The 23,338-nt window shown below is 40.1% G+C and overlaps 1 protein-coding gene across 3 annotated transcripts in view; it reads right to left on the minus strand.

Moving 5' to 3' along the window:
- Nucleotides 1–14,013: 14,013 nt before the first annotated feature.
- Nucleotides 14,014–23,338, minus strand: part of LOC140498050 (solute carrier family 5 member 4-like) — a 46,178-nt gene continuing 36,853 nt past the window's right edge. Inside the window, exons 12-15 of one of the 3 annotated variants that reach the window (XM_072599380.1) lie at nucleotides 17,454–17,622; nucleotides 16,799–17,014; nucleotides 15,637–15,733; nucleotides 14,014–14,959 (exon numbers count right to left, since the gene is read on the minus strand). In XM_072599380.1, coding sequence (XP_072455481.1) covers nucleotides 14,742–14,959; nucleotides 15,637–15,733; nucleotides 16,799–17,014; nucleotides 17,454–17,622 — 700 coding nt within the window. In that variant the 3' untranslated portion in view covers nucleotides 14,014–14,741. Of the gene's footprint in view, nucleotides 14,984–15,609; nucleotides 15,734–16,798; nucleotides 17,015–17,453; nucleotides 17,623–23,338 lie in introns of all 3 variants that reach the window. The other 2 variants (XM_072599379.1, XM_072599378.1) reach the window with 2 other exon arrangements.

The following is a 23,338-nucleotide window of genomic DNA, read 5'->3' on the forward strand; positions in this document are numbered from 1 at the left end:
ATCCAGAGAAAGAACTATGGGATTGGATCACAGAATGAGGCAGATCATTTTCTTTTTTGTTATGTTTTGTTTTATGGTTTCTCCCATTCATTTTAATTCTTCTATGCAACGTGACTAAGGTGAAAATGGACCTAATAGGAATGTATGTGTAGGACCTATAGAAGATTATATGCTGTCTCGGGGAGGGAGTGGGGAGGGAGGGGGGAAGGAGGAGAAGGGAGGGAAAAAATCTAAGATATATAGTAGTGATTGTAGAAAACTGAAAACAAATAAAATAATTTTTAAAAAAAGAAGTTGGGGTACTATTCTCCTCACAGTTATCCTTTAGATAATGGATTTAGATCTGGAAGGAACCTTCCTATTGCCCTCCCCCATAGCATTATAAATAATTTGTCTGTTTTCTTTTTCAGCTACATATTAACAGTTTAACATTTTTTTAATGCTCAACAATTTCATTTTGGTAATATGTCTTATCTACCAAACTATTAACCATGATTAATTTTGTTTTGCCTCGTTAATTTGGTTTGCTTATTACTAGTTTCCCATGTTTTGTTTAACTTCATCTACTATGCTTGTTTTTTTTCTCTTAAAATAATACAAAAGAAAAAAGGGGAATAAAAATAAAATAAAATACATGCATTTTCTCACTTGTTATACTAATCACTCCTCTCTGGCTCCTTAAATTAGATGGTATTTATATTGTTTGCTGTGTAACCCTCAATAAGTTATTTGGCCTCTATCAGCCTCACTTTCCTTGCATAAAAAATAAGGATAATAACTATTTCCCAGTGCTGTTGTGAGCATTAAGTTAAATGGCATACACAAAGAGATTAAACACTATATAAATGCTAGCTATCACTTCCCTAATAGAATGTAAGCTCCCTGAGGTCAGTAAGTGTTTTCTTTTTTGCCTTTGTAAAATTCCTGGTGTATGGCACAAGGTAGGTACTTAATAGATTCTTATTGGATGGATGATTGCATGCATACATGGATGGAGTCCCTGCAAATGCCCACTCTGACAGACTCTCAGAGCCACCTGATCATAATTCAGAGAGGTGTTCCTGATAAACACACTGAGATACAAAGGTTTCTGTATTGTCACAGCAACAAAAATAACTTACCATTCAGCTTTTGATCTGATCTTCCAATGATATCTCATTGAGAGAATGGGGTATTTCATCCTCTAGAGAAGATGTTGGGAGAGTAATGCCTGAGTCAGGCCTGCAGTAGGAATCAAGAGACTAGGATTCTAGCCTCTAATCTCTCACCAATAAACTAGGCAAACAAGCAAACTTCTCCTCGTCTCTGGACCTCCTTTTTCTCGTCTGGAAAATGAGTGGTTTGCTCTTTGCCCTGCCTACCTCAAAGGGCCATTATGAAGATTGCATCAATGAATGGGTACAGGCAAGTTTTTGTAAGGATGAATGTCAGAGCTTAATATGAGAGATATCTAGTATTGTCATATCATTATGAATGATCATGTCCCTCCATCCACTAGAGACTCTAATGCTGTGGTAGAACTAGAACTGGATTTGGATTCAGAGGACCTGAGTTCAAATCCTGACTCTACTACTTACTTTCTGTGTGAACTTAGGCAAGTGCTCTTTCCAAGCTCCTTCCCAACTCTAGATTTTAGAGCTATGACCCTTCCAAAACTCATGAGGGAGTTGAACTAAAAAATCTTCAAGGTCCCTTCTGAGTTCAAAACCGCAATTAAAATTCATTGTTTATAAATAATTTTATTGTTTAGTCATTTCTTTTATATATAGTGCATGGATCACTCATATGTAACAAGGACCTCTTAGAAGGTGTCCACAAGGTTGGAGAACACATGGCCTCAAGGCCACATGTGACCCTCTAGGCTCTCAATGGTGGCCCTTTGACTAAATCCAAACTTCACAGAACAAATCCCCTTAGTAAAAGGAGTTATTCTGTAAAACTTGGAATCAGTCAAAAGGTCACACCCAAGGACCTAGAAGGCCACATGTTGCCTCAAGACCACAGGTTCTCCAGCCGTGTGTAGGGACTGATGCCTTACATAGTTCATGCTTTAATATATCTGGACCTAAATGCATTCCTAAGTTCTGAGGATGATATTTGTCAGTAGCCATGTGAGCAAACAGAGCCGCTGATGGGCTCGTTTATCACTAAGACAGAATTGCTGAAGCTTCTACATATACTAGCCTGAGCTGGGGAACTTGATGTCTGGTTTCAGAATCGTGGACAGCTCCTGAATTCATTCTCCGGCAATCGTAGGTAATTTTGTCTGAATTTTACAAGGAAATAACTATAGGTTCATAGGTTTCAACATTAATTAGGTGGTTAGGGGGAATGGGAAAATTATGTATATACGTTAAAATATTTATAGCAGCTCTTTGTGGTGTCGAAGCATTAGAAACTGAGGGAATTCAATTAGGAATGACTAAACAAATTATAATATGATTGCTGTGATAAAATAGTACTGTGCTATTAGAAGAGATGAGAAGTGATCATCTAAAGTGATGACCTTAGAAAAATGTAGAAAGACTTACATGAAATAAAAAAGTGGAGTAAGCAGAACCAAGAGAATGGTGTACAAAGTAACAAAATAATGCCTTTGAAAAAAATATTGACTTCAAAGAACAACTTGGAATGACTAATTCATCTTGAGTATCATAAACACTCAAATCAACTAAGGATGGTGCTATCCACCTCCAGGGAAAGAACTGGTAAATAGAAATATTATGGTATGGCTTTACATCTCTCCCTCCCTCTTTCTTCTCTCTGTTTCTCTGTGTGTGTGTGTGTGTGTGTCTCTCTCTGTGTGTCTCTCTCTGTCTCTATCTCTCTCTCTCTACATATGTATATGTGTGTGTGCCTATACAATGCATATTATATATGTGTGTATATGTATACATATACATATGCATTTCTGTCTAATGGTACCCTTCTCAAGTGCAGAGTGGGGAGGGAGAGAGAAAAAAATTAAAAGTTCACTGCAGGAAAAAGTAAAACTTAGAAGTAAGAACACAAAAACAGTAATTTTGAAAATGATGTGTAGATTTATTACATAGCTTTTAAAAATTAAATAATTTATTTTTAGTTTTCAGCATTCACTTCCACAAGATTTTCAGCTCCAAATTTTCTCCTCATCTTTCCATTCTGCCCACCCCAAGATAGCATGTATTCTTATTGCCCCTTCTCTCAATCTGCCCTCCCTTTTATCACACCTCTCCATTCTCTCATTCCCCTCCTCTCTATTTTACCATAGGGCAAGATAGAATTTTAAACCTCATTGCCTATATGTCTTATTTCCTAGTTGCATGTAAAAACAATTTTTAACATTCATATGAGTTCCAACTTCTCTTCCCCTCCCATCTCCCTCTTCCTCCCTCCCACCCATCCTGAGTGAGAAGGAAAGCAATTCAATATAGATTATGCCTGTACAGTAATGCATACCGTCTCCATAACAGTCATGATGTGAAAGACTAACTATGTTTCCCTCCATCCTATCCCACCCTCCATTTATTCTACTCTCTGTCCCTATCTCCTGACTCAAAAGTGCTTATGCCTACCCCTCCTCCCATTTGGCCTCTTTTCCATCATCCTCCCACCCGCTTATTCCCTTCACCCCTACTTTCCTGTAGGGTAAGATAGATTTTCATACTAAATTGAGTGTGCATGTTATTCCCTCCTTAAGCCAAATGTGATGAGAGTAAGGTTAACTCTTTCCCTCTCACCTACCCCCTCTTCCTCTCCCCTGAAAAAGCTTTTTCTTGTCTCTTTTATGTGAGAGATAATTTACCCCATTCTATTTTTCCCTTTCTCATCCCAATATATTCCTCTCTCATCCCTTAATTTTTTTTAGATATCATCCCTTCATATTCAACTCACCTTATATCCTCTGTCATTATTTATGTAATTCCTCCAACTACCCTAATATGAGAAAAGTCTCAAGAATTACAAATATTATCTTTCCATGTAGGAATGTAAACAGTTCAAATTTATTAAGTCCATTATGATTTTTCTTTCCTGTATACCTTTTCATGTTTCTCCTGATTCTTGTATTTGTAAGTCAAATTTTCTGTTCAGCTCTGATCTTTTCATCAAGAATGCTTGATAGTCCTCTATTTCATTGGATGACCATTTTTCCTCTGAAGTAGTATACCCAGTTTTTCTGAGTAGGTGAGTCTTGGTTTTAATCCTAGCTCCTTTGATTCCTGGAATATCATATTCCAAGCCCTGCAATCCCTTAATGTAGATGTTATCCCGATTGTATTTCCACAATACTTGAATTTTTTCTTTCTGGCTGTTTGCAATATTTTCTCCTTGACCTGGGAACTCTGGAATTTGGCTACAATATTCCTAGGAGTTTTCTTTTGGGGATCTCTTTCAGCAGATGATTGACGCATTATTTCAATATCTACTTTACCTTCTGCTTATAGAATATCAGGACAGTTTTCCTTGACAATTTCTTGAAAGATGATGTCTAGATGTTTTTTTGGTCATAGTTTTCAGGTAGTTCAGTAATTTTAAAATTCTGTCTCCTGGATCTACTTTCCAGGTCAGTTGTTTTGCCAGTGAGATATTTAATATTGTCTGCTATTTTTTTCATTCCTTTGGTTTTGTTTTATAATTTCTTGACTTTTCATGAAGTCATTAACTTCTAGATGCTCCATTCTAATCTTTAAGAAATTATTTTCTTCAGTGAGCTTTTGGACCTCCATTTTCACCTGGCTTATTCTGCTTTTTAAGGTATTCTTCTCCTGATTGAGTTTTTGGATCTCATTTGCCATTTGGATTCGTCTCTTTTAAGGTGTTATTTTCTTCAGCATTTTTGGGTCCTCTTTAGCAAGTAGTTGACTCATTTTTCATGATTTTATTGCATCATTCTCATTTCTCTTCCTAATTTTTCCTCTGCTTCTCTTGCTTGATTTTCAAAATCCTTTTTGAGCTCTTCCATGGCCTGAGATCAATTCTTATTTTTCTTGGAGGTTTTGGATGGAGGAGCTTTGGCTTTGTTTTCTTCTGTTTGCATGTTTTGGTCTTTGTTGTCACCAGAGTAAGATTCTATAGTCTGATTCTTTTTCTGGGTTCTGCTCATTTCCCCAGCCATTTACTTGACTTTTGAGCTCTTTGTCAAGGTAGTTCTCTGCTTTCAGTGGGGTATGGGAGGGTGTACTGTCATCTGTTAAGTTCCCAAACAATCTGTGGACCTAGAGTTCCAGAAACAGTCACTGCAGCTGCCACCGATGCTGTTGTGGCTGCTGCAGGCTCCTCTATCCCCTCTACCACCCTGGGACTAGGGCCGGACAACTCTACTCTCTCGCACAGGTCAGACAGATTTTTTCCACTGACCTTCCCAGTTATCCTCATTGTTTTGGAGTTGTGACTTCTGAAAACCACCACAGGTGCCAGAGATTCAGTCCCCCCAAAACCTGCTCAGGTCCCATCTGTGCCAGCAAGGTCCATGTTGCACTGTGCTCTGCTCTCAGCGCAGTGCTATAGACACTTCCTGTCGACCTTTCAGGCTATCTTGGGCTGGAGATTTGCTTCATTCCATCATTCTGTGGGTTCTGCAGCTCCAAAATTTACATTCACTTTTTACAGGTATGTTGCTGAGCTTGGGGGACGAGCTCTTACAAGTATCTTCTTCTGCTCCACCATCTTCACTCTCTTCTCTCCATAGTTTTTTAAAAGTAAAAAATATGAAATAGAAATTTGTGGTTTTATGTTGAATCTTATTTATGTAGTTTTCTGTACATGGAAATGTCCTTTTGTTGTCGTCCTTGTTTTAAAATTTAAGTTCAAAATGAATTTAATTTTTTTTAAAGGAAAACAAACAGTATGACTAGCCACACAGTTTTGGAGACAACTGTTTAATTAACTACAATTCCCAAAAGAGATGTATCAGATCCAGTAAAGCAGAGATCTTTCTGGGGGGCGGTGGAATTTCAGTGCTAGCCAGACTGTGGAAAATCAGGCACATTGATTCACTGTTGACTGAGAATTAATCTAGCTGGTTTTAGAAAACAATGTGGAGATGCAGAGTGACATACTGGATAGAAATAACTTCAGGAAGACTTGGTTTTGAGTCCTATATATGACACATATTAGCAGTGTGACCCTGAAAAATTGTTTAACTTCTTGGGAGTTATAGAAAGCTCTCTAAGACTACAATTTACAGAGCAGGTGTCCATTGGCATTGGTTGGTGGAATTTCCTCACTAAAAGTTCCCTAGGCCAAGGAAATCACAAGTCCAATTAAAAGGGGAAAATAAAGCTATATCCAAAAAGTTACAAAATTGTTCTTATACTTTGATGCAGTGATCCCACCACTAGGTTTATATTGCCAAGAAAATCAGTGATAGGAAGGAAATATTTATCTGTAAAAAAGTATTCATGGCATCACTATGTAAAAGCAAGGACCCTGACATACAGACAGCAACCATCTGTACAGGCTCTTCAATCTGCTTTACTAAAAGGAAAGGCAACTTTTGAGGTGATCAACAATCGCTTTAATCAAGCACATGTATCATGCACTTAATTCAGGGAAAAAAGTCAGCACCCTGAATTTCAGAGAAAATACAGAGAACTCAAGATCAACAGACATGACTTTCAACTATCTGACACAAGTAAGATATACATCATAAATTGACACATCCAATTGTCTAACCATTACATATGTACATAGTTACCAGAGAGAAAAGCACCAGCAGCTGGGCTTTCAAAGTCAGAGGGCTGCCTACTGGCTACCCTCTTATCTGGCCAAACAAACACTTTCAGTCAGTAAGTTCCAAAGTAAAACCTCATCTCAGCGTACTTATAGATTTTTCAGAGCCAGAGGTCATCACAACCCTTGAGAACCTGTGCCTCATTAACAAAAGATGTGGGCCTTCCTACAAATCTTCCCAGGCCCATTAATGAGTGAGGAAGGTCTTCTTTAATCACATCATACAATCAGAGGCACTTGATTATACTAAGCCAAAAAATGTGTTACCAATACACACTATTTATTTGTAATGTCAAAAAGTTGGAAGCAAGCTATATCTCCAATAATGGAGAATGTCTGAGTCAGAGGTTCTATGTGAATAAAATGGATCCTTATAGCATCACAATGGACAAGATACATAAAGAATTCAAGGAATAACAGAAGTATTATAGGAAGAGATGCAAAATGAAGAAAGCAAATCTACTGCATATAGTCCACAAACTGACCATAACTACGTAAACAAAAACAATATTAAATAACAACAAAGTCCAAAATTGAGCCTGTTTCCTCATCTGTAAAATATAGATCACATGATCATCTATTTTAAAAGGTTGCTGTGAGATCCAAATGAGATTATAAATATATATATGAATGTTAGTATTCATACATATATATGCGTGTGTGTCCATATAGTGCTCTGCAAACATTAAAGTGCTATACAAATATTAGCTGCTGATCTTACCAGACTTAACTTAAAGTGTATGACCTTCCTTTAAAACGAGTAAAGTACAAAAGAATGTAGTAAAATGAAACATCAGCCCTGCTCACAGTTCAGGGGTGTTTTGGTTTTAGAGATTTTGATTGTGTGTTTCCTTGTTTGTCTACTTGGTTTAAAAATATATATCAGTTAAAAGAAGAGGGAGAACTTTCCATCCGTGTCACAACTCCCAAGTCTCCCCTGAGCCTTCTCTTTGCCAGGCTAAACACCCGATCCTCCAATGAGCTTGCACTCTCTAGACCGTCTCCAGCTTGGCAAGGTCCTTCAGGCAGCGTCTTCAATAGACCTTTGCTGCCCTCCAATGAATTCATTGTAATGTAATACGGCATGCTGTTCTTATCTGTGAGCTGTTATATTTCTTCTCTATCAGACTGTGGGTTTCATTAAAAGAGATGATTAATATAGGGCAATTTGCAAACCTTACAATGCTGTATAAATGTTGACTTAATGATAATGAAAACAAACATAATTATCATGTTAATAGGCAGCAAACATAGAAACCTTGCTTTGAAGCTAGGATGAGCTGGATTCAAATTCTGCCTCTGACAACCTGACTGTGTGACCCTGGACAAGTCACTTGCCTTATTAGAGCTATGGGACTGATGCCAAGGGAAATAAGGCAAAATAGAAGAGGAGGTTGAGTAAACTGGTCACATTCTATGGTACCTGTGACATATAGGCTTGTCTCCGATGCAACTCCACCACTCCTTTTCATCCATTATAGTTCAGTGTTCTCCCCTCCCCTTCTCTCACCCTTGGCAACTCTCTGGGCAAAACCTGGAGCCTCCTTAGACCATAGCCCAAGACCTGTGATCCTTTGATGTCTCTGCTGCTAGGTCTTGTGTGATTCTACTTGTGGCATCACCATATTTAAATTGATTTTTTCTCATTGCTTTTAATATTTTATCTTTGATCTGGAGGTTTTGGAATTTAACTGTAAAATTCCTATGAGTTTTTCTCTTAGGATCTCTTTCAAGTGGTTTTCTACTTTTCTCCCCTTGTTCTAATGCTTCAGGACAATTTTCTTTAATTATTTCTTGTATTATTGTATCAATATTCTTTTTTGATCACAATATTCAGGTAGTCCAATTATTCTTATGTTATTTCTTCTTGATCTGTTCTCCAGATCAGTTGTTTTTCTTATGTTTCACTTTCTCTTTCATTTTTTCATTCTTCATATTTTAACCATTTCTTGATCTCTTATAACTTCACTGACTTCTCCTTGCTCAATTATAGTTTTCAGGGTGTCATTTTCTTCCTTAAGATTCTGGATTTCCTGACTCGAAGGGGGCAAAGCCAAGATGGCAGAATAAAAGCAGGGACCTTCTACAGCTACCCCCAAACCCCTCAAAAAACCTGTAAAAATGATTCTAAACAAATTCTAGAGCAGAAGAAGCCACAAAAAGACAGACTGAAGCAAATTTCCAGCCCAAGACAAGCTGGAAAGTCAATGGGAAGGATCTATTGCACCAGATTAGGAGCGGAGTGCAGTTCAGCATGGGCCACACTGCTGTGGACTGAGCAGGAGCAGGCCTTAGTGGACTGAATCCCTGGCAGTTACGTGGATTCCAGACTTGTTAACCAACAAACACTAAGGACAGCTTCAAAGGTCAGAGAGAGGGGTGTTTCACCTGGTTGAGAAGGGAGCATGGTCTCGCCCCAACCCCAGGGCAGCTGCTGCCACTGCTGGAGTCCTCCACTTAACAAAACTCAAAAGTCAAGTAATTGTGTGTGTTTGTCCTTCATTGCTGACGAAGACCATGCCATCAGAGAAAGGATGATATGACTTGCACTTGACTTTGTTTTGAGGGAGGGAGGGCTGTGCAGGTCACCAGCCTCACTTCTCCTCCAGAGCCATCTGCTTACAGTGACCAGATATTCATCAGGATGACTGGAGATGACCTAGGATGAGGCAATTGGGGTTAAGTGACTTGCCTAAGGTCACACAGCTAGTGTGTGTCAGGTGTTGAGGTGAGATTTGAACTCATGTCCTCCTGACTCCTGCACCGGTGCTCAATCCACTGCACCATCTAGCTGCCCCCAAGTAATTGACTAGAAAAATAAACAAATGGTGCAAAAAGAAACAGAGTATTGATTTTTACTTTCTCAACGGAGGGGTATTTTTTAAATCATTTGTGATGAAGAAGACAAAAATATACACCCAGCAGAAGACAACAAAGCCAAAGTTCCTGCATCCAAAACCTCCATGAAAAATATGAATTGGCCTCAGACCACAGAAGAGCTCAAAAAGGATTTTGAAAATCAAGTAAGAGAAGCAGAGGAAGAAGTGAGAAGAGAAGTGAGAGTGATGCAAGAAAATAGTGAAAAATGAGTCAACTGCTTGCTAAAGGAAACCCAAAAAAATACTGAAGAAAATAACACCTTTAAAATGAGACTAACCAAAATGGCAAAAGAGGTCAAAAAAGCCAGTGAGGAGAAGAATGCTTTAAAAAGTAGAATGATTTCGCAATTGATAAATGGTCAAAGGATGTGAACAGGCAGTTTTAAGAGGAAGAAATTAAACCTATCTGTAGGCATATGAAAATGCTCTAAATCACTACTGATTAAAGAGATGCAAATCAAAACAACTCTGAGGTACCACATCACCCCTATCAGATTGGCTAACATGACAAAACAGGAAGATGATAAATGTTGGAGAAGATGTGATTCATTGTTGGTGGAGCTGTCAGCTGATCCCACCATTCTAGGGAGCAATTTGAAACTATATCCAAAGGACTATAAAAATATGCATACTCTTTGACTCAGCAATATCACTTCTAGGGCTATATTCCAAAGAGATCATAAAAATGGGAAAAGGTCTCACCTGCACAAAAATATTTATAGCAGCTTTTTTTTTTGTGGTGGCTAAGAACTGGAAATTTAGGGAATGTCCATCAATTGGGGGAATGACTGAACAAGTTGTGGTATATGAATGTAATGGAATACTCTTGTGCTATAAGAAATGACAAGCAGTGGACTTCAGAAAAAACTTGGAAAGACTTATATGAACTGATGCTGAATGAAATTAGAAGAACCAGGAGAACATTATACACAGTAACAGTCACAGGATGGGAGGACTGTTCCTGCTAGATTAAGTCCTTCACAGTAATGCAAGGATCCAAAACATTTCCAAAGGCAAAATGCCATCCACATATAGAGAAAGAACTATGAAACTGGAACGCAGAATGAAGCAGATTATTTTCTCATGTGTTATGTTTTGGTTTCGTTTTTCTCATGGTTTCTACCATTCATTTTAATTCTTCTATGCAACATGACTAATGAGAAAATATGTTTAATAAGAATATATGTGTGGAATCCATATGAGACTACATACCATCTCAGGGAGGGAGGGAAAGGGGAGGGGGAGGAATTTTAAAACTTATGAAAGTGACTGCTGAAAACTTAAAACAAATAAATTAATTATTTTTTTAAACATCAGAATGAGCCAAATGGAAAAAGAGGTCCAAAAGCTCACTGAATAAAATAAATCCTTAGAAATTAGAATTGATCATATGGAAGCTAATGACTTTGTGAAAATTCAAGAAATTTTGAAACAAAACCAAAAGAATGAAAAATAGAAGACAATATGAAGTACCTCATTGGCAAAACAACTGACCTGGAAAATGGATCCAGGAGAAATAATTTTAAAATTATTGGACTACTTGAAAGCCATGATCAAAAAAAAAAAGAGCCTAGATATCATCTTTCAAGAAATTATCAAGGAAAACTGCCCTGATAGTCTAAAACCAGAGGGTAAAATAGAAATGAAAAGAACCCACCAATCACCTCCTGAAAGAGATCTCAAAAGGAAAACTCCTAGAAATATTATAGTCAAATTCTAGAGTTCCCAGGTCAAGCAGAAAATATTCCAAGCATCCAGAAAGAAACAATTCAAGTACTGTGGAAACACAATCAGGATAACACAGGACTTAGCAGCTTCTACACTAAGAGATAAAGGTCAAAGGATGTAGATTAAAACCAAGAATTACCTACCCAGCAAAACTGAGCATAATACTTCAGGAGGAAAAAATGGAACCTCAGGGAAATAAACGACTTCCAAGCATTCTTGTTCAAAAGATCAGAGCTGAATAGAAAATTTGACTTCCAAATACAAAAATCAAGAGAAACATGAAAAGATAAACAGGTTGTGTGTGTATTGTGTGTGTGTGAGAGTGTGTGTGTGCATGTGTGTGTATGTATATATGTGTATATATACATGTATATATGTGTGTATATATATGTATACATATATATATATACACACACAGAGAGAGAAAAAGCAGGGTGAGCTGAATATGAAGGGATAATATTTTAAAAAGTTAAGGGTTGAGAGAACGTACTAGGAGAAAGAGAAAGGAAGAGGTAGAATGTATAAATCATCTCACATAAAAGAGGCAAGAAAAAGTTTTTACAATGGAGGGGAAGAAAGGGAAGGTGAGAGGGAATAAGTGAGCCTTCCTTTCATTGAATTTGGCTTCAGGAAGGAATAATATACACACTCAATTGGGTATGGAAATTTACCTTGCCCTACAGGAAAGGAGGGAGGAAGGAGATAAGAGAGGTGGGACAATAGAAGGGATAACAGATTGGAGAAAGGGGTACTTGGAAGCAAATGCTTCTGTAGAGGGATAAGTCAAAGGAGAGAATTGAATAAATGGAGGGTGGGACAGGATAGAGGGAAATATAGTTAGTCTTTCACATCACTATTATGGAGATGTTTTGCATGACCACATATGTATAAGCTATATCAAATTGTTTGCCTTCTCAATGAGGCTGGGTAAGGAGGGGAAGAAGGGAGAAAATGTGGAACTCCAAGCTTTAAAAATGAAATCTAGAAGTTGTTTTACATGCAACTAGGAAATAAGATACATAAGCAATGGTGGAAATCTACCTTACCCTGCAGGAAAATAGATGGCAGGGTGGGGAGCAGTGATAGAAGGGAGGACAGGTTGAAGGAAAGGACAATCAGAATACATCCTGTCCTAGGGAGAGAATATTTGAAATTCAAATTTATGTAGAAGTGAAAATTGAAGACTTAAAACAAATAAATTTATATGAAAAAAATATTCTGAATCTCTTTTCATAATTGGTTGATTTTCTTTTCGTGATCTTGTTTTTCTTGGATTGGTCTTTTTAGTTATCCCTCCATCTCCCTCATTTGGCCTTTAAAGTCTTTTTTTTAAGTTCTTCTATGAATTCTTTTTGGTCAGGTGACCATTTGATGTTACTCTTTAGGGTAGGAGAAGGTGTCCTTGCTTCAATATCCTCCTCTGCCGATGAACCTCTGGTTATCTCTATTCTCAGAATACCTTTCTATGGTTGAATTCCTTGTCCTTTGCCTGTGTATATTTTGTACTAATAGCTTAATTTTTGTAATCACCTCCAGCTCTGGTGTATGGGGAATGGTGCCCCTTGCCCCAGATCTCAATTCTCCCCTCCTGCCAACCCTCCAGCCTTTTGGAAGTGCCCACATCCAGGGGCATACTGCCCCACTGCTTCTGCACTCACCGGGCATGTGATGGATCTTTCCTGCCGCACCACTCTTCACAACACAATTGGGTCTGGCCTTGCTTGTCAGCAGAGGTTCCCTTGATCTGCCCAGGCTCAGATGCTCAACACCCCTAACAATCCTGGAGGGGGGAGTGGTAAAAGTTCCTGTGTTGAGGTAGCCTCTCTAACCAACTAACCCCAGGGCTTGCCACTTGTTGTTAACATGGACCCTGGCCTGGAAGTGTTTACCCTTCACAGGGAACAAACCTCATGGTGGAGTTTTTCTTCCATTCCTCTTTAATTGTCCCAGGAAGACTCCAATTGTGCCCCTATCCTTATGCCTATTTTTACCTGCACTTTGTTCACCTTAAGATGCAATTTTATCTCATTTGTTGGGGGAAATCTTGAGAGCTTGGAATTTTCTGACCTACTCCCCCATCTTCCCTTTCCAGTATCCTTAAACTGTACTCCCCCAAATGGATTCCATGATCCAGACACACTGCCCCACTTGTTGCTCCTTGCACAGCACACCCCATTTACTCTCTGATTTTACACTGGCTGTTCTTCCTGCTTGGAATGCCCTCCCTCCCTACCTCAAACTCTTAGAATTTTTGGCTTCCTTTAAGACTTAGCTCAAGATCACCTCCTACAGGGGTCCTTCCCTGATTCCCCCTCACTCTCCCAGCCCCAGTGGCTGATGCCACTCTTTCTAAGATTATTTTCCATGTATTCTGTATTTATTTTATATGTTGTAAGAAGTTGCTGATGTTCCAAAGCACAGCAGAGCACACTAGGAGTGTGAGGAGGCTGCAGCTTATAATTCATGATTTATTATGTGCAAGATGTCATCAATGATATGAATGATTAGAAAAGGAAGTGGGCAGGTCATGCATCCAGGGCAAAGCATGATGTCCAAGGGCACCTGTAGAATGGTGAAAGGCCCAGGGGAGGGAGGGTCTCTAAGCATCTTGGATTGATAAGCCTTCCATGGGGGATTTATAGGAGGATATGGACAATAACTGAGTGAAAATAACAAATAAATATTTTTGCTTGATTGATAAGGAGACCTGAATGGACTGTGATCAGCCTCAGTGACAAGAGTATGAATGTGAAGGTCCATCCAAATATCAAAGAGTGTCATAGAATTTAATAGATGTCAGATTTTTGAGATAACAATTTTCATAGTGTCACAAACCTTGTATTTACAACACAGGATGGAGACTCCCCCACCTTAATATGCTGGATGATTTTTTTCATAAATCCTCATAACTGGATGATTCTTATTAGTTCTGAGATATTATTGTTCCTGTGTCTCACAGAAAAGAACCAGGTTTGATGAGGGGGAGTGGTCAAGAGGCAGATTTAGACTTGATGTGAGGCAAATATCTTTCTCCTACTAGAGTTGTCTGAAAGGCTGCTTTGGTCAGTAGTATGTTTCCCATCAATGGATGTACTGAAGTAGAAACTGAACAGAAACTAGTCTGGGAAGATGTAAGGGGGAATTCTTGATCAGGTATGAGCTGATCAGATGTCTCTGAGAACCTTTGTAGCCCTGGGATTCTATGTAATCCTTTTCAGACACACTCTCTGTCTCTGTGTCTCTGTCTCTCTGTGTGTGTCTCTCTCCCTCATTCTCCCTCTCTTCCTTTCTTTTTTACTTCCAGCCTCATCAGCTTTCATCTATACCTGTTTGCTGTCCTTCCACAGTCCAGTGAAGAGCTTATAGGGAAGAGAGGTTGCTATACCAGGCTTGGTTGACCTGCTCTGAAGTCCCAAGCAGGACTCAGGCAAAATAAGCATGGTAGAAGACGGCCACTGCCATGACCAGGATGGCGTTGACATTCACCACGTTCCTCCACAAAGGTTTTTCAGATGTATCCGTCAGCTGCTTCTCCAGAGCAGCCTTCTCTTCCTTGGTCAGCTTGGGGCCTTTCTTCATCTGCAGGCCACAGAATGCATTCCAGGCCCTCTTGAAACACCCTTGTGATTCCGCCGGGCCATCTGGAGAAAAGGAAAGACAGGCAAGTAATAAGGAAATGTGCTCATAACAGGCATTTCAAGTTGGCAGAGGGCTTTACCATTTGTGCCTCACAAATGTGCTGGGAGGTGGGCAATACAGGTACTATATGGTCATTTTGCAAATGAGGAATCTGAGACTCAGTGAGTTGCAGTGACTTCTCTGTGGTCACTTGGCAAATGGGTGAGAAAGGCAGGGTTCAAACTCAGCTCTCCCTGAGTCCAAGAACAACATGGTTGCCACAGTGAACTCTAAAGGTGACTTGGAGGGAGCTGCATTTCTGGCAAGTGACCAGACCCAAGTGATAACATAGCTGTTCCCTGACATTACTAAAGGCAGCAACTGGAGGAAATGAGTCTGAAGAGAAAGGGTCTCCCAGAGGAACTCTGGCCCTCAGAAATCTTGGGATCCTGATCGGAGTCTGTCCAACCAGAGGAGACGTTTCCACCTTAGCTCCAAGAGGGAAAAGGGTTTTCCATTTTCCAGGTGGCCTGAACAGATGCCCAAGGGGAGGCTGATTCTTTCTAAGGACTGATGGGTCTCAGTAGATGGGAAGTTGTCTCAGCCACTTTGTCCAAAAGAGAACTACTTACTGGTAGGCAAGGCTTGTGAGAGCCTGGGGAACTGAACACACAGAGATAAGAGAACAGTTCAACATCACCTTCTTCCCCCTGGTCTTCCTCTTGTCCGTACTGCTCAGGACTCAGGTCAATGCGTTCTTCTTGGCTATTGCGGAGAGCCCAGCAAAGGCGGTACAACTGTCCAGAGAGCACAGGCAGGAGTTAGATGTGTGACCATGGAAATGGGCACCCCTCCACACCACAGATGCTAGAATGAACCTCAGACCAAGTGCTGCCTGCCTCTGGGAAGCCTGTCTTCATTCTTCCCCTGCTCTTTGTTTGAAGGGCCCTCCAGATCACAATATGTTCTAAAGTCTCTTCTAGATCTGACTTTCTATGTTCTAAGAACCCTCACATTCTGTGATCTAGGGGTTTTAGACATTCCTTGTTCTAAGGCCCCTGCCAGGTCTGACATTCCCTGTTCTAAGGTTTTCTCTCAGTCCTGATATTTTCTACATGCCAAGACCCCTCCCAACTTTGACATATTTCCTTCTATGAAGTTTTTCCTGACTTCGAGACTCATATTTTTATGACTTCTTTCTCTGGTTCCTGCTTTTGCCCTCTGAGGCAAAATGAAACAAGTCTTATCCATCTTCCAAGTGGTAGTCCTTAAATTCTTGAGGACATCTCCCATATCTCTCCCCTACCTCACCTCTTTTCCTGGCTCCAGATTCTCAGTCCTTTCAGCCTACTCATACGTGGGACATAAACTTCAAGTCCTCTGGCACTGTGGTTATCTTCCACTAGGTAGTCTGTACTTCATCCACATCTTTTCTAAAAGGGGTCCCCTATCACTGAACACAGTACTTTAGGTGGAGTCCCAGATACTTTCCTTCTCTTAACGAAGACCAAGAAAATAGCAGTTTTCTTGGCAGCTCCATCAAGCTGGTGCCCCATAGAGGGCTTTCAGTCCACTAAATCCCCCCAAAAAGCTTTTTAGAGCAACTAATGTTAAACCATGCCTTCCTCATCTTGTACTTGTAAAACTGATCTCTCAGAACCAAAGTGTGAAACTTCACACTTACCTCTACTACATTTCATCTTATTATAATCCATCTGACATGCTATATTTTGAAATGCCCTCTCTCTCTGAGAGTCTAGGGTTATATGACTCAAAGTCTTCCTCATCCAGGATTTCTAACTGAGGCACAAGTCAGAAAAAGGGCATGATTTTGTGACGAGTAAAGACAAACTCATACTTACATGTATGTCAGGAATAGGTTTTGTCATCAGGGAAATACCAAGCACAACAAAGACTGTTAATGAGAAGAGGACAATGGCAAAATACGAGAAATGCCATCCACAGATGATCTTGGGACACTGGGTGGGGACCATGCAAGTGCCTGTCCCATAAGCAAACTCAGCAATCATACGAATTAGGCCTACCACAAGTCCAAACATCAATCCCCAGAAAGCTCCCTGCCAAAGAAAGTCAAGGAGAGTGATTTCAGGGTGCTTTCAACACAAGGGATCACAAACCACACAAAATGCATCTTGTAGGATGTAAGAATTATTGAAGACCAGAATGACAATAACAATAAAAAAGCACAAAGTATTCATATGTGATTCTAAGAATGTCGGGATTGGAAGGGAAACTGAGTCCAACCTTGTTTATTGTTCAGATGAGAAAATAAAGTCCCAGATAACTGAAATAATTTTCTTCCAAGAAGTTTGACTCCTAATTCAGGACTCTACCATATGTTTTTAATCTACAACTATTAAAATTATGTCTTATTGCTGTGAAAAATTTGGAATTTAGGGGCACGCATGAAGGTAGGACTAAGTGGCATTTTGGGTTCCCCAGGCAATGTCAGTCCTTCTCACTTCTACACACTGAATTCTCCCCATTCTGACTCACCTGCTCATTAACTCTTTTGCAGAAGACAGCAAGCAGGAACACAGCTGCAATGGGGGACCCAAGATAGCTTGATATCGACTCCACGTACTGGACGAGTTCACCACTTTGACCCTCTTGGACTAATGGGATCCAAGCAATGCTGAGGGCCAACAGGACCACGATGAACAACCTATACACATATTTCTATCAGTAGGCCACAGAACTATAATTAGGATGGACAACCTGGAGATTTCCCATGGTAGCAGGGAACTTATTCTCCAGGAAGATTCTTTTCCCTCCCTATCAGACCACGAGCTTTGTATTCCAAAGTGCTCCAAAGTCCATGACACCATAGGGATTGGAAAGGTGGAAGGAGGCTTTGGGAGAGGGTAAGAAAACATAATTAATCTCCACTTAATCTCCACTGGTGGTGGAGATTAAGAAAAGAAAGGAAGGGAATGAAGATGGGTTTCCCCTTCTCCACAGAGGCAGGCTGTCTTTCCTGGTGGCTGCCTGACTTCCTCCCAAATAACTGTGAAGATTCATATTGGATTCTCTGGAAAATAGTCAATAAAGACACCCTCATTCTCTCGTCCATCAGGTCCTCAACTTCAAAGTCATTCTTAATTTCTCCTTATTCCTTTTCCCCTCACATTTAAATCATTACTTGTCCAATCAATTCTCTTCCCCTACAGTTCTTACATTTGGCTCATCATAGGCTGAGAGGGTATAGAGCTGGAAAGACCTCAGAAGTCATGTGGGCTAAGCCTTCATTTTGGGGATAGGAAAATGAGAGATTTGACCAAAATCACATAGCAAGTGGTAGAATCAGGCTTTAAACTTACACCCTCTGATTCCAGAGCTTGTATTCTGCCCACTGCAGCACACGGCCTCCAGATCTTCTCTTCCCATACACCTTAACAAGCAACCAGCATTTTTGCTTAGTGGCAGAGCTCTAGACTCTGAGTCCAAAGACCTAAGTTTGATTCCTTGTTGTGATACTTCCTGACTGAGTAACCCTGGGAAACTGATTTGTCTTCTCTGAATCTTGATTTCCACATGTATAAAGCAGAAATAGCAATGTTTACCCTACCTTATTCATGGGTTGGTTATGAGAAAAGAAAATTATAAACCTCAGGAGGACAGAGAACTGCTCCTAGGAAACTCATTGAAAGTACAGAGAAGGGGAGCCAAGATGGCAGAATAGAAACAGGGACCTGTTTGAGTTCTCTCCCCAAATCCTCAAAAATCCTATAAAAATACTCTGAAGAAATACTAGACCAGCAGAAGCCACAAAATGACATAATGAAGCATATTTCCAGCCCAAGATAATCTAGAAGGTCAACAGGAAGGATCTGTCACACTGAACTGCATATATTGCACTATCACAGTCACATATGGGCCGCACCAGCACAGACAGGGCTAGAGCAGGCCTCAGGGGACCAAATCACTGGCATCTGCAATGGTTTCCAGACTTAACCCATAAAGGCCAAAGACAGCTTTGAAGGTCAGTGGGAAAGGTCTCTCACCTGGATGAGAAGGGAGTGTGGTCCAGTCCCAGTCTCATCCCCAGGGAGGCAGCAGCAAATGCCACAGTGCTGGCTGCTTCTGGAGCCTTCCACTTAACAAAGAGAACAAAATTCAAGTAATGGGCTTGGCAATGAGCAATTGGGAGGATCAGACTGTAAAAGCTTATTTTCTCTGTAAAAAGGTATTTTCTTACATCTTTGGTCAGGAGGAATATCAAAACATACAACCAGAAGAAGACAACAAAGTCAAAGCTCCTGCAACCAAAGCATACAAGAAAAATATGAATTGGTCTCAAGCCATCTAAAAGTTCAAAAAGGATCTTGAAAATCAAGTAAGAGAAATACAGGGAAAATTGGGGAAAGAAATAAGAGTGATGCAAGAAAATCATGAAAAACAAGTAAACAGCTCGCTAAAGGAGACTCAGAAAATGCTGAAGACAATAACACCTGTAAAATTAGACTAACCCATATGGCAAAAGAAGTACAAAAAACTGAGGAGAAGAATGCCTTAAAAAGCAGAATGTGTCAAAAGGAAAAGGAGATCCAAAAGCTCACTGAAGAAAATAATTCCCTAAAAATTAGAAAAGAGTAAAAGGAAGCTAGTGAGTTTATGAGAAATCAAGAAATTATAAAACAAAATCAAAAGAATGAAAAACTCATAGCCAATAAGAAGTATCTCATTGGAAAAACAACTGACCTGGAAAGTGGATTCAGGAGAAACAATGTAAAAAATATTGGACTACCTGAAAGCCATGATAAAAAAACAGAACCTAGACATCATCTTTCAAGAAATTATCAAAGAAAACTGCCCTTATATTATAGAACCAGAAGGTAAAATAGAAATAGAAACAATCCAGCAATCACCTACTGGAACAGATCCCAAAAGGAAAACTCCTAGGAATATTGTAGCTAAATTCCAGAGCTCCTAGGTCAAGGACAAAATATTACAAGCATCTAGAAAGAAGCAATTCAAGTATTGTAGAAACACAATCAGGATAACACAGGACTTAGTAGCTTTTCCACTAATGGATTGTAGGGCTTGGAATATGATATTCCAGATGTCAAAGGAGGTAGGATTAAAACCAAGAATCACCTAGCCACCAAAACTGAGTATAATACTTCAGGGGGGAAAAAACGGAATCTCAGTGAAGTAGAGGACTTCCAAGCATTCTTGTTGAAAAGGCCAGAGCTGAATAGAAAATTTGACTTTCAAATACAAGAATGCATGCATGTATGTATGTATGTATGTGTGTGTGTATATATAAATGTGATATGTGTGTGTGTGTGTGTGTGTGTGTATACAGAGAGAGAGAACAAAGTGAACTGAATATGAAGCGATGATATCTAAAAAAGAAAATTAAGGGTTGGGAGAAATGTAGGAGAAAGAGAAAGGAAGAGGTAGAATGTAGGAAATAATCTCTCATAAGAGAGTCAGGAAAACACTTTTACAATGGAGGAGAAGAAGGAAAAGGTGAGAGGAATAAGTGAGCCTTCCTTTCATTGGATTTGGCTTCAGGAGAGAATAGCACACACACTCATTTGGGTATGGACGTTTATCTTACCCTATGGGAAAGCAGGGGGTGGGGGAAGAAGATAAGGATGGGGAGATAATAGAAGGGACAGAAGATTGGGAGAAGGCATAATTGGAAGCAAACACTTTTGCAGAGGGACAAGTCAGAAGAGAGAATTAAATAAATGGAGGGTGGAACAGAATAGAGGGAAACATAATTAGTCTTTCACAGCATCACAGTTATGGAGGTGTTTTATATGACCGTATATGCATAACCTTTATCAAATCACTTGTCTTTTCAATGAGGGTGAGTGGGGAGAGGAGGAAAGGAGAGAATGTGAAACTCAAAACTTTAAAAATGAATGCATGTTTTTACATGCGACTAGGAAATAAGATATATAAACAATGGGGTATAGAAATCTATCTTGGGGCGGAGCCAAGATGGAGGAGTACAAAGACACACATACGCTACCTCCAAACCCACAGCCCATAAAATATCTGTAAAAAAGAACTCCCAAAAAATTCTGGGGCAGCAGAAGCCACAGAACAACGGGGCAGACGAGATATCTGTTCCAGAGAGCCCAGAAAACCTCTCGCAAAAGGTCCTTTGGGCTGCGGACCCAGAGCGGAGCCCAGCCCTGCCTTGGCCATGCAGCACCGAGAGGAGCAGATCCCAGCAGGCTTCAGGGATGGAATCTCCAGCAGCTGCGTGGGTCCCTCCACCCATGGGTCCCAAAGGTTGGTGAGAGAGTCTTCTCGGCTTGCCGAGAGGGGAGTGGGGTGCCCGATAACTCAGGCCCCCTCGGGAGGCAGCAGTGGAGGTGGGAGCAGACCAGGGCTCCCCAAGCAGGCAGGAACCTGGATCCATTGTTGAAGGTCTCTGCATAAATCCCCTGAGGGAACTGAGCCCCGTGAGGCGGCCCTGCCCCCACCCAAGCACCTGAATTTAATCTCACACTGAATAGCAGCTCTGCCCCCACCCGAAGCCCTAAGGCTGGGAAGCAGCATTTGAATCTCAGACCCCAAGTGCTGGCTGGGCAGATCTGGAGGCAAAGTGGGTGTGCAGAGAATACTCAGAAGTCAAGTCACTGGCTGGGAAAATGCCCAGAAAAGGGGAAAAAAAAAGACTATAGAAGGTTACTTTCTTCGTGAACAGGTATTTCCTCCCTTCCTTTCTGATGAAGAAGAACAATGCTTACCATCAGGGAAAGACACAGAAGTCAAGGCTTCTGTATCCCAGCCCACCCAATGGGCTCAGGCCATGGAAGAGCTCAAAAAGGATTTTGAAAATCAAGTTAGAGAGGTGGAGGAAAAACTGGGAAGAAAAATGAGAGAGATGCAAAAAAAGCATGAAAAGCAGGTCTACACCTTGCTAAAGGAGACCCAAAAAAATGCTGAAGAAAATAACACCTTGAAAAATAGGCTAACTCAACTGGCAAAAGAGGTTCAAAAAGCCAATGAGGAGAAGAATGCTTTCAAAAGCAGAATTAGCCAAATGGAAAAGGAGGTTCAAAAGCTCACTGAAGAAAATAGTTCTTTCAAAATTAGAATGGAACAGATGGAGGCCAATGACTTTATGAGAAACCAAGAAATCACAAAACAAAACCAAAAGAATGAAAAAATGGAAGATAATGTGAAATATCTCAATGGAAAAACCACTGACCTGGAAAATAGATCCAGGAGAGACAATTTAAAAATTATGGGACTACCTGAAAGCCATGATCAAAAAAAGAGCCTAGACATCATCTTTCATGAAATTATCAAGGAAAATTGCCCTGAGATTCTAGAACCAGAGGGCAAAATAAGTATTCAGGGAATCCACTGATCACCACCTGAAAGAGATCCAAAAAGAGAAACTCCTAGGAACATTGTGGCCAAATTCCAGAGTTCCCTAGGCAAGGAGAAAATATTGCAAGCAGCTAGAAAGAAACAATTCAAGTATTGTGGAAATACAATCAGGATAACACAAGATCTAGCAGCTTCTACATTAAGGGATCGAAGGGCGTGGAATAGGATATTCCAGAAGTCAAAGGAACAAGGACTAAAACCAAGAATCACCTACCCAGCAAAACTGAGTATAATACTTCAGGGGAAAAAATGGTCTTTCAATGAAATTGGGGACTTTCAAGCATTCTTGATGAAAAGACCAGAGCTGGAAAGAAAATTTGACTTTCAAACACAAGAATGAAGAGAAGCATGAGAAGGTAAACAGCAAAGAGAAGTCATAAGGGACTTTACTAAAGTTTAACTGTTTACATTCCTACATGGAAAGACAATATTTGTAACTCTTGAAACTTTTCAGTATCTGGGTATTGGGTGGGATTACACACATACACACACACACACACACACGCACACACACATAGAGACAGAGTACACAGAGTGAATTGAAGAGGATGGGATCATATCTTAAAAAATGAAATCAAGCAGTGAGAGAGAAATATATTGGGAGGAGAAAGAGAGAAATGGAATGGGGCAAATTATCTCTCATAAAAGAGGCAAGCAAAAGACTTTTTAGTGGAGGGAAAAAGAGGGGAGGTGAGAGAAAAACATGAAGTTTACTCTCATCACATTCCACTAAAGGAAGGAATAAAATGCACACTCATTTTGGTATGAAAACCTATCTTACAATACAGGAAAGTGGGGGATAACGGGATAAGCAGGGTGGGGGGGGATGATGGAAGGGAGGGCATGAGGAGGAGGGAGCAATTTGAGGTCGACACTCATGGGGAGGGACAGGATCAAAACAGAGAATAGAAGTAATGGGGGACAGGATAGGATGGAGGGAAATATAGTTAGTCTTATACAACAGGACTATTATGGAAGTCATTTGCAAAACTACACAGATATGGCCTATATTGAATTGC

Source organism: Notamacropus eugenii, chromosome 4 (assembly GCF_028372415.1).
Source record: "Notamacropus eugenii isolate mMacEug1 chromosome 4, mMacEug1.pri_v2, whole genome shotgun sequence".
Classification (NCBI taxonomy): Eukaryota; Metazoa; Chordata; class Mammalia; order Diprotodontia; family Macropodidae; genus Notamacropus; species Notamacropus eugenii.